At 33.6% G+C, this 12,398-nt stretch overlaps 1 protein-coding gene across 1 annotated transcript; it reads left to right on the forward strand.

Annotated features, from left to right (window-relative positions):
- The first annotated feature begins 6,333 nt into the window (after positions 1-6,333).
- On the forward strand, positions 6,334-9,704 carry LOC107634702 (poor homologous synapsis 1). Its single transcript, XM_016338129.3, has 8 exons — positions 6,334-6,750; positions 7,023-7,139; positions 7,466-7,531; positions 7,650-7,753; positions 8,393-8,592; positions 8,682-8,728; positions 8,886-8,913; positions 9,251-9,704. Exons 1-8 carry the CDS (start codon positions 6,475-6,477, stop codon positions 9,310-9,312), a joined length of 900 nt encoding a protein of 299 aa, XP_016193615.1. The 5' UTR covers positions 6,334-6,474; the 3' UTR covers positions 9,313-9,704.
- Positions 9,705-12,398: the final 2,694 nt, after the last annotated feature.

Raw genomic sequence — 12,398 nt, forward strand, 5'->3', positions numbered from 1 at the left:
ACGTCGAAAGGTCGCCCGAAATTGACCATATACTTGAACGAAATGGACTCACGCGACATGCGTGGTCCTCGGATATGCCGTCTCTGTGGTGCTCAGGGACATAGTCGGAGTCAATGTCCTCAGCGTGCTGGATCGAGTGGGGGGGGGGGGTTTCACTTTTATTTTCATTGTGTTTGTATTTTTGAATTTGTATTTTTATAATAAATTTTCTTTTTTTTTGTCTTAGTCGTGTTTGTATTTTTAAATTTGAGATTATCCATTGATGTTTAAGACCATGATAATATTAACATTTACTGCCTTACTGAAGCAAATATACAAAGTTTTAACTACGAATAACATCGACCAACATATAGAACATTAAATACGAATTACATTAAACCCTAGTATGAAATCTAAAAAACCCCAACCCGATGCTCACTTCTTACGACCCATCCAGCTCAGTGCCTTACCCATCATGCCCAGCCCTGGTCGTGACGGAGTATACCTATCAGGTGGATTTCACTCCGTCCGTAGGTCATATGGGTGACCTGGAACTGAGTCATCCATACCTGCAGCGGTCGACCCACCTGCCTCTGCCGGAGGTGCCGGCCCACCCGCCTCTGCAGGAGGTGCCGACCCACCTGCGTCCGCTGGAGCGGATGCACCGGGGTTGTACTCGTCAACAAGTGTGTATGTCCGCCGAAGGCATCTACTATCACACGATGCACCCTCTGATGTGTGGTCAGAAGCAGGACGCCGCAAACCATGGCTCATACCGACTGAAGGCCCACGTGGATCAGCTGAGGCTGACGGTGAATGCATAGCACTAAAATCTGACCAACCACCCAAACTAGTATTGGCCCAATTCTGTGGTTGCTGATCTCCGTGACCGCCGACGGAGAAGTCAAACCAATCATGACCGACTGGAATCGTCAGTATCGGCTGAGAGTGCTGTGAATAGTGGCTGTGCTGAGAGTGCTCGGAATGGTGGCTGTGCTGAGAGTGATGAGAGTGGTGGCTGGACGCACTCTGGTCCTGTGGCTGTGGTACATAATAAGGAACCGGCTCAAACACTGCATGCTGAGGTGGGACCTGAGGTGCAGGTGGCTGAGGAACATACGCCGACAATCTCAGCATATGTTCAACATACATATTTATTTATTTACAGTATATTTATTTTTTATTTTACTAGAGTATTATTTTTATATTTTTATCGTAAAGAGATATATATTTTTAAAAAAATTTTAGTATATCGTATAGTATATACTATAATATATATTTTATTTTAGTATTTTTATAACAGAAAATTAATTTAAAATTAACAAAAAATAAATTTTTAACATATTAAATAACAAAAAATAACACAAATTAAAATACACAATAAAAATATAATTTACCAACTTACATAAATAGGATGATCCAAATAATTTATAATATGTTCCTCCAGAGCATTATAATTACGAACCATTCTTTAAAATAAATACAAAATAATCCCACCCTTTCTCCTAGTGGAGCAGCAACACCCTTCCCCTTTGATGAGTTCGCAACCCCCTTCTTCCCTCTCACTAACACATTTTCTTTCTATGTTGCCCTCAAATCCTCTCACCAACACTTTCTTTTTGTGTTGCAGTTGGAGGAGAAGGCTCTTTATATAGAGTAATGAAGAGGCCACGCTTGCTGTTTACCGGGGAACCTGTCCCCTGCATGGCAGCAGCTACAGCACGCCCCTCGTGGTGCAGGAACATTGGGACTCCGCGACGCCAGCTCCACCTCGCTCCTGCGTGGTGCTGACACGTTGCTCCGTAGCAGGGTCACCACGCCCCTGCGTGTTGACTGGCAGCTCCACCACCCGGTAAATCACCCCACCCTCCAATATTCTCCCAAAACACCAATATCTTACCCATAATAAAAATAATTTCTGTTATTTTTTAACACTTGACTATTTTGACCCAACTTAAAAAACAAGTAAAAGCTAGTTTTTTTATTTTTTGTATTGGAGTACAAGTAGTATTTTTTAAGGGTTAACCACAAAAAATGTTCCCAAATTATTTAAACACTGACAAAAAATATACTCGAATTTTATTATCGAGAAAAATGCCTTCAAAGAATTTAAAAACACAACAACAATACCCAACAGTAAATATATATTTTCAAAAAATACCTTAGAGATTGAATTTTAATGCAATTTTTTTACAAACATGGTTATAAAAATAAGATATTATTATACATAAAAATTGGTGATTTTTTGCTAAATATATATTTTTTTATAATTTTTTTATTAACAACCAATAATACATTTAAAAAATTACAAAATATTATATACTTACCAAAAAATCACCATATTTTAAGAATAATAATATATCATTTTTTTAATCATGTTTACAAAAAATTGTATCAAAATTCAATATCTAATGTATTTTTTGAAAAATACATATTTAATGTTAGTTTTTTTGCAAGATTATCTAACATTAAATATGTATTTTTCAAAAAATATATTAGAGATTGAATTTTGATACAATTTTTTTACAAAAATGATTAAAAGAATGAGATATTATTTTCTTTAAAATTTGGTAATTTTTCGTTGAGTATATATATATATATATATATATTGTAATTTTTTTGTTAACGCCTAATAATACTTTTAAAAAATCACAAAAAATATATACTTAGAAAAAAATCACCAAATTTTAAGAATAATAATATCTCATTTTTTTAATTATGTTTGTAAAAAATCACATCAAAATTTAATTTCTAAAATATTTTTTCAAAATATATATTTATTGTTGAATATTATTGTTGTGTTTTTAAATTATTTAAAGGCATTTTTGTCGATAGTAAAATTCGGATGCATTTTTGTCAGCGTTTGAATAATTTGGATACGTTTTTGGTGGTTAACCCTATTTTTTAATAATGTAAAAAATTAGCATATTTTTATTTTGTATTGATACTATAAATTTGAAGATCAAATTTGTAGTTTTTTTTAAATTTACAAATCTAAAGGTTAAATTTGTATTTTCAAACTGAAATTTTTTTTGAACAAGTAAATCGGACCCTCCAATTTAATTTTTTTTTGTTTTTTTTAATTCCAAATCGACCCTAAGTTTTCTACTCCTACCCAAAATTGACCCTCAATTTTTTATCTCCACCCAAAATCTAACCCTCAATTTTTTACCCTCGCCTAAATTTAAACATTCGATTTGTAGTTTCTAATTAAAAATAGAAATGTTTCCATATCCATTACCAATTATACATAACACAGTCCTCCAATTCATTACCAACAAAATTAGCTGTAAAAACTTCCCAACTATTTTAACTACACGAGTTACATGGGTATAACTATTCATTGAGTTGTAAGACTTGTAACCTCCCGCACAGTAAAAGATAACTTCTTACCATGATAAAATAAAGATCACATTGCTAATTCTTTAGTTCTTACTTTTTTTTATAAATACCTCAATAAGGTATTTCACCTATTCAATTCTCACTTAGGTTGCGGGTTCGAGTCTCCTATCTTTCCAAATTTGTCACAAAAAAAATTTTCACTTAAATTTATTTAAACTCTTACCGACTTAAATATCAAAATCTATTATAAATATTCATAATTATTATTGTAGAACTGATGTAAAATCATTTCAAACGTATTTATGTTCATCTCTAACTTCTTTTATCAAGTTCATTTACACACAATTAATTTTAAATACACATAAGAACGTTTTACCTCCAAATAAATTTGCACATTATAATTATTTTAAAAGATATTTCATTTCAAATTTTGTTTTTCTTTATACAATTTTTTTCATTTTAAATTTTTACTTAATTAAACACTATTTAGATCTAATCTAAAGAAATTAAAAGTAAACTTGTTATAAAGAATTTCTCATTATTATTACAATTTATTTTAAATTTGATAAATTTTGAAATTTTTTATTTAAATTAAATAAATACATAAATTATGAAAATACATAAAATATGAAGTAATTACCTAAATGCACAACGTATCACATCTCAGATGCTGAGGGGTGAAGTGAAAAATAAGCATATCTCGGTGACTGAGACCCCATGCTGGGACGATACGATGCCATGACATATCCAGAGTGTACCCATAATACGTATTAAGTGAGAGACCGGATACTGAGTATCCGATATATGCATAAATTCGAAAACAGGTTTCAATATTCGAGACACGTTTAAAACGTGTAATTTTAGTCTAAGCATCCAAGATATGCTCAAACGTGTAATGCGGCTCTCAGCACCCGAGATATGTGTATTATGGTGTAGGTGTCTCTACACCCTAAATATCTTGGAGAAAAACTCTATATATATATCCTCCTATCCTCAATCATTTCCTCACAATTCACAATTCAATATTTTCTTTCTCCTCTTTCTGTTTTGTTCTCATGTAGAATAATCAGTTTTTTTTTTTGTAATTTATCCCAATGAAAAAAAAAACTCTCTATATATATCCTCCTGCCGTGCATACTCAGTCTCCTCGTCTAACAGCTGATCGCGTACCCTTCGAGCCGGTCTCCAAACATCATCTCGGGCACGCCTCCTAGCCCATTGTCTCCAATCTGGGGCATCAAGTGGAAGCTCTAAGTTATCTATCTGGTCCAGGGCCACATGGAGGATATCAGCAGGCGATGCTGCTGCTCTCGGACCAGCAAGAATGTCCTCCCCATATTGAAATCTAACTCTACATGCCTGCTGTCACCATGTGAGGTACTCCTGTGTCAGACAAGGATTAAGGTGGCCATCGATGGTCACCAAGTGGTACAGCTGGTAACGTCCCGTAAACAAGTCGTACCACTAGCGGTGTACGTTGGGCCATCAGGCATTATCTCCCCTTGTTTTGAAAAGAAATTTGTCGACGTTCACCGGATCTGCTGACCGGTGTTGTTGCCCCTCAAGATGCCTCTTCATTTTGTCAACATGATGAAACTCTACAAAGTAAAAGCAGACAAGGGAGACAACTGCCATTCATGTATAAATCTCTCTGTCACTAGTAAGCCAGTTAGGCTTAATCTGAGCTAACTGGAGATCTTCGTATGGTGTTCGTCGAAACTAGTCACATCACATTAAAGTACTATAATTAGGAACAACATACCAACGCATGAAATAATGTAAAAAACAAAACATGTCTTACCTGATCAAAAGTAAGGCTATCGATGCGACGATGTAAAGTCTGGATCCTGCCATCATGGCGATCCTAACTTTATTGCCCTAGTTTTTCCAACTTACACCCATAAAAAATTACTGACAGAAATTAATTAATTGCAATAATTAAATCGTATCCACTGTGTATTAGTTGTTAAATTAAAAAATAATTACAACAAGTGCATACTTAACTGCAAGTGGGAACCTAATGATGTTATATCCGCCGGACAAAATGACGGGAACCTATAGTAGATCCAAGAGACAATAAGCGGCATGCAACTCGCAATGTCGGTAATATCACGCCCAACTAATATTCACAGTACTAAGTAATGAAAGGACAATCAAGCAAGATTTAAAAAATAAATCATTCATGTTGCACTATTCTAACTTGACTGTAATATTCTAGATGACTTCAATCTAACGATAAGTTTAGTAGAAAGATATGATCGAACAAATATTTTAATATATTAATTTATATTTAGCTATTTTATTTATTTAACTTAAGTTGCAATTACTTATAAAAATATCAAAGCATACTATACCTAACTAAGTTAATATAGAACTTCTAACTTACCCTACTAAAAATACCTAGCACATTAACTAAGTTACTAAAGGCTAAACATCTAAACTAATTATTTACTGAAAATAAAAGACGGAGAAAAAACTAACCTTAAAATCCAATGCTCGAGCTATGTGCCAAGTTGCATTTAATCTGTTGATGTCTCCATTATGAACATATTGTCGGGGGCCATATGTACTTAAGAAATTCGAAGTTAAGATGTTATAAAGTCACAAAATTCTTAAAAATTATTCAAATGAACGAAAATTTTGGCTGCTATGGCCTTATATATATACCTCCGAGCATATCTCGAATGCTGAGATTAGAATTACATATTTTACAAATATCTCGAATATTGAGACCTTGTTCCAAATTTATGCGTATTCCGAATATTCAGTCACCGTTCTCCCACTTAACACATATCCCGGGTGTACTCTAAATACGTCACGGCGTCGTATTATCGCATTATAGAATTTTAGTCGCTAAGATGTATTTATTTTCTACTTCACCTCTCAGCATCCGAAATGTGATACATTGTGTATTTAGCTAATTATTTTATATTCTATGTATTTTCGTTTTTTATGTATTCATTAAATTTAAATTAAAAAAATCCTAAATTTTGTTGGTACCCCCCAAAAGAAGAGCAGCTGCAGCTCAACTTAAAAAAAAAAAAAACAAAAAAAAAAAAAAGAAAGAAGAAGAAGAAATCCAATGACTAAATTTGAAATCCACGCTATAAAAGAGAGCACTGAAGAGCGAGTTTGGTACTCGAAAGCGGGAAAATGGCGGGATCTCTGGCGGTGATACCAAGCAACGACGTTGATAACTCAGCAACCACCATCAGAGACCAGTGGGAGATCTGCTTCGCGCGCTTTGTTCCCTATCCAACCTCATCGCCATCCTCCTCCGCCGGCCTTCTCCCTCTGCCTCCTCGCCTCCGAAGCCGTTCTCCCCGCGGCAACTGGATTTCCTCCCCTTCCGTCGCATTCCTCCGCCTTCTCCCCGACCTCTCCCACCGCGACGTCATCCTCACCGTCTCATTCAATGCCAGCCTCCTCGTCAGTCCTTTCTTTCACTTTTACTGCATTCTGCACCTTTCGATTACTCGTTAGCTTGCTTAATTTGTTACTTCCGGCGATTTATCTTTTCTCGCTTCAGTTTTTTCCTTTTAATTCGGAGTTCTTTTCAGATCGTATTTCTTTTATTCGCATCTTTTTTATCTGACAAGAATTGCTTGTGATTACGCTTCAATCGAAAGCCATTTTAGTGGATGAGAATGGAGTTTTCGAATTTTTAGATTCTGATCAGTGTTGTGTGGTTTTTGTGGCAGGAAGAGCACTACGTTTCGAAACTGCATTTCTCGTGGCCTCAGGTGTCATGCGTCTCTGGATTTCCAGCTAGGGGAATCAGAACTGTGCTTGTGAGCTTCAGAGATTCCGTAGGCGAGGTAAGATTTTTGTTCTCGATGCTGTGTATTTTGGTATTGTGATACTATAACTTTATATTGTGATAGACTGATAGGTTTACTTTTTTCTCGCTGGTCACTCTCCGATCTCCATAATATTATTGTTCTGTTGTAATCTGTAACATCATACACAGTTGATTCTGGGGGTTTGCAGGGCGTGACAGTATTGTTAGTTTATTTTACCAACTGAATCTCAGAGCACACATAGCTATTATTTTCGGCCATGCTTGTTTTTCTCAATTTTCGGTCATCAGAGAGTTATACGAGTTGTTACGAGCTTTACACTTACTTTTTATTTTATTTGTCAGATTCAAAAGTTTGCTTTGCGGTTTCCATCACTATATGAAGCACAGTCATTTGTAAATATTTTGAAGGTGACTTCTACCGTTGCTTATCGTAATATAATAATCTCCATTCACCCACATGGAACCAGGGGCTGGACTCTAGAAACCATAGTACTGATTGTCAACTCTTGATTATGTTCCCTTCCAGGGGCTCCTGAAAGATGAGAAGGATCCAGAACCCTTAAATACTGACTTTGGATCTGAAATTTCATCACAGTCAGAGTTCGTCTCCTCAAACAAGCACTGCCACAGGTATAAAGGAGTTTTGTGTAATTGGGCTATATTGGGAGGAATGTGAGGACGTGACAATTATCATTGTGTTTAACAGTTAGTACATAACCTTTCACTCCACTGTTCATATTTTCATGGACATCCTTTGTTCTTTCGTCTTTTCCCTTCAATTGTGGCCATAGGAATAATATATTTTTCTCATGAGCTATTTGAAGTATGAGTTGACTAAAGGTTTAATTACTTTGTTGGTGTCTATAGTTTCACCAAATTTTTAATTAGGTACCTATATTTTTTTTTCAATTGAGTTTTTACACTGCTTTTAATTTTGTAATTAGATCTTTTTCATGTTAAAAATATTAAAATTAACATAATATTTTTACCAAAATACATGCGGTCAAAGATTTAATTAAGTTTTTAATTATAAATATCCTCAATTTGTGAAAAAATATTCAGTTAACTCTAATATATTTTACACTAGAAAGGACTTAATTATAAAATTAAAGCAGTGTAGAGACCCAATTGAAAGGAAAAAAAATATAGGAATCTAATTAAAAATTTGATGAAACTTGATGAAACTATAGAGACCAACAGACTAATTAAACCTTGACTAAATTGTGACGGAGGGTGGAGACTATATATTGAGCCTTCCTGTGACTGTAGACCCAGCGAGGAGGCCAGCTTTATGACTCCCGTTGACACTTACAAACCACAAATGCCACGAAGTATTAAAACCGAAGAAAAGCAGCCTTCAGGCACCCAAGAAATGGAAGCACCACCTGGTTTCAGCATTGCAGGAATCCTCCCAGCTTTGCCACCCAGTTTTACCACACTTCTGATGGATTGCTCTGAGATCAACCATAGTGGGTGAACTTTTTTTTTTTTTTTACATAATACGTGTTCCAGTTTCATACCATAAACTTTTTCATTTGAACAAAATCATGTCTTGCAGCTCAACCAATTGCTTCCCAGGAAATTGAACTGAAGTCCCAAATCGTGGTACATATCTTGAATTTTAGCTAAGAAAGTTGGATTATGCTTTTGATCACCTTATTCATGGTGCTTCTATTAATAATATGCTGTATAAGGACAATAATTTGGAAACACATTTTCTCTGCTGACCGTGTTTTATGTTATTTATTTTCCTTTGATGTAGAGGTACATGGAAGACTCTTCCTTCCAAGGTAACAATCTGTCCTTCTCACTTATATCTGTTAGGATTACTTAATGGTTATTTCTGTTTCATTCGTTCATTATGATGTGTCATTTCTGTTTATTTAATTTGTCTTGTCATTTTTATCTCCACTCCTATTTTAAAACATGAGTGGAAAACCCTGAACGCTTCTTATTATTCTTTGGGCTGAATTTGGATATTTCTGCACCGTTTCTGTGCACCTCAACATCAGGGGGAATTAGTGGTCTGAACTTGAACTGACTTGTGCGGAATGCATTCTTTTGTTAATATTGCAAGATCTGCTAACATTTTCCCACAATACTTATGTTACATGTTCATGTTACTAGATATGTTGGTTAAAGTGGAGAAAGTTATCGACGAATTGGGGGGTGATCTGTCGTTGCCGTAGTTTTCCGAGGGGCATTGAGAACAACACTCTGAGCAGCTTAGCATATCCTGCTGGCTGCCGAAGCATGGTGACGTCTATCACAATTTCCCCAAATGTACTGTGGCTTTGTATGTCCTTTCTCATTTAACACCAAAGCACAGACTAACTTACTGAGTCAAGGTTAAATTTCTCGTTAGCTTCCTCTGCTGTTCAGTAAATAGCAATGCCAGGAAGCAGGCAATGTAAGATCAGCTTATAGATATACAAATAAATCATATAATGTGATTTCTGTTTAGGAAGTCACAGCTAAAGAGGTGATGTCAGAAAATTCGAAGCAAAACTAGAAATCAATAACGGGATTGACCATTTTCTTTTTCTTTTATTTTTTAACCCAATCAAATTTGCTTATAACTTTCTGGCCTTTTGCACTTTACTCAAAGTGATTCTTCTATATTAGCATTAAAAAAGGGGTGAAGTTCTAGTTTGTTCTTTGAAATTGTAAATAGTTTTTATTTTAGTCCTTAAAATTATCAATTTAGTCTGAAGTTGTAATTTGCAAATCATTTATGTCTCTTAAAATGATCAGGAGTATAATATAATTGTAAAGATTATGACTTATGAAATATATTAGGAAATAAATTAATATCCTTTGAAATTTATAGATTAAATTAATCATTTATTTACTTAAAAAGAAGTAGATATACTCAAGTCAACTTAAAGCTAAGGACTAAAAAAAGTAAAAACGTCATTTCCGGCTTTCAATAATAATTAGACTTTGTCTGACGCGCAAATTCACTCAGCAAAACAAACTATAACAGCTAACAGAAAAAACGAACCCTTTCTTGTCATGTAGGACGAATTAACAGTGAGGGGCAGGATCCTCCCATGAATATTTTAAATTGTTTGTCTACATTCTCCTTTGTTATAACAACAAATCCAAGTGAACGCTCAAATTGATTTTAACCAATTTGAGATTGAATCCTTTAGTTTTTTTTATAAATTTTTTATTATTCTATAATTATTTGAGAATCATCTTTAGATGGATTGATCTTTCTTCACTTTAAAAAGCAATAACTTATTTTATAATAATATTTTAAACATTTAATTATTATATAATAAAATTTAGATTTAGCTATTATGTATTTTAAGACATATATTAAAATTATCATTAATAAATTTTTTTAAAATTTTTTATCTTAATAAATGCAAAAAAAAAAAAGAAGATTAGAAGCTAAGCTTTGTATCATTTTTTTTAAAAAAATTGATAATTTTAATTTATGTATTTAGAGCACATATTAACTAAATTATAAAATCTATTAAAACATTATTTATCTAACGTGTATACTAATAAAAAATTTATTAAAAGCAACCGAAAGAGCCATTTGAGTGGTTACACAAAAATGAAAAATTTATTTATCTAACTTGTCACTAAATTTGTTTCCATCATTATCATAGTTTTATTTATATCTAAATTTTTTTAAAATTTATATATCTTGTACCCTAAAGACACATATTAAGTTTATAATTTAAAAAAATATTAAAAATGTAAAAAATTTAAGTTTCTAATATATTTATTTTACATTCTTTAAATAAAAACATTTAAAATTCTTAAAATAAGAATATCCGAAATTGAACTAAATTTATTTTTAATGAATTTCATACTAAATTTATTTAATAACTTACTGTAATATGAACTGAAACGAACTGCTATAGGATTATTGGTTCTCTGGCATTACTCTTTGTAATATTCTTAATAAGTAGTTAAGTACCCGATTAAAAATAAAAGCTGCAAAAGGTCAACGGAGTGTTCGAAATTAAGATTGTCTGACTTGTTGCTTCCTGGCATGGATACAAGGTTTTGCAACACTCGTCAGCTGTCTCTTGAAAGAAGCATGCATCACTCGAAGCCGGCGAGGTAAACAAAGTCAAGGGAACCTAACAACTTGCTCCCAGCTTATATGCACTTGAAGCATTGCACAAGATATGACATCATCAACCAAATTAGGTTAGTTTAGTAGTTAATTCACTGGTCCGCATAAATAAATGTCGGGATTCGAATCTATCCTTGTGTATGCAGCAACTCAATAAGCCACCAGCAAACTCTTAAATAGAACTCTAATTCGTGACGGATTAGTCATTGACCTGTTGGATTGGGAAATACGGTAGAAACACAAAAAAAAAAATGACAATTCATTATTTAAAAGAACAAAAAAAAAATCACACCAATGTATTCTATTGTAGAAACCTCAACTTATTCTATTGTAGATTTCAAGATATTATTATTGCTAAAGAGTTGAGTGTAGTGATGGCACGAGTTGTATTTGGGAGGATTAGAGGGAAGACAATTCTTGAAAAAAGAAAACACTCCAGAAGATTCTGAAGTAGATGAAAAAGATCCTAAAATATTGAAATAAAAAAAAAAGACTTCTCTTAGTTGGAGTTGACAAAATTGTAAACATCTTTAAGAGAGCAATCAAATCAAATGACAATGCCAATGGTTAACCTATATTAATGACGCGTTTAACAACAAAGTTATCCAAAGATTGGGGAGGTTGGTGTTAACTGTTTAAGAGTCACATAATTGGATATACTCAGACTCAAAACTTTACAAAATGAGAACCTTTCTTCATATTAATTGTATAGTAACATCATCAATCTAGGATGATGAAATTGTTCCTTAAATTGAACTTAGTTAAGCAGTTTTTCATGTAAACACAAAATCAAGATTCAGGTGGCACTAATTAATGGAAAAAGAATCAAGCAACTTGCATGGAAAAGATAAAAGTAAAAATAAAACTGCCGTTGTGGCCATGGTATCATGACACTTGTTGGCACTATCTATGCCGGCTTAGAATTGTAAACATCGAGCAGTACTTTGCAAATTCCAGGGTGACATACTCCTAATCCTAACTCTACACACTTCTGGAATAACAAAATGGTTGACTCTACTCTATTCTAATCGTTATTGTTATCGCTGACTAATGCTGAGTTTGAAATAAATTTCAAAACTATAAGACAAAGGGTCACGGATTACATCATTCTAGGAACCTAAGGATGTTGTGTTCATAATGATTTCACTCAATGATCACAAACAAAGTTAAACAACC

Source organism: Arachis ipaensis, chromosome B3 (assembly GCF_059453495.1).
Source record: "Arachis ipaensis isolate K30076 ecotype BB chromosome B3, ASM5945349v1, whole genome shotgun sequence".
Lineage (NCBI taxonomy): Eukaryota > Viridiplantae > Streptophyta > Magnoliopsida > Fabales > Fabaceae > Arachis > Arachis ipaensis.

What these genes read in the sequence shown, in the direction of transcription:
- LOC107634702 (XM_016338129.3), top strand. Translation starts at nt 6,475, where the DNA reads ATGGCGGGATCTCTGGCGGTGATACCAAGCAACGACGTTGATAACTCA. An exon ending in CATTCAATGCCAGCCTCCTC is followed by an intron (nt 6,751 to 7,022) that starts GTCAGTCCTTTC and finishes TTTTTGTGGCAG; the next exon opens with GAAGAGCACTACGTTTCGAA. An exon ending in TCAGAGATTCCGTAGGCGAG is followed by an intron (nt 7,140 to 7,465) that starts GTAAGATTTTTG and finishes TTTATTTGTCAG; the next exon opens with ATTCAAAAGTTTGCTTTGCG.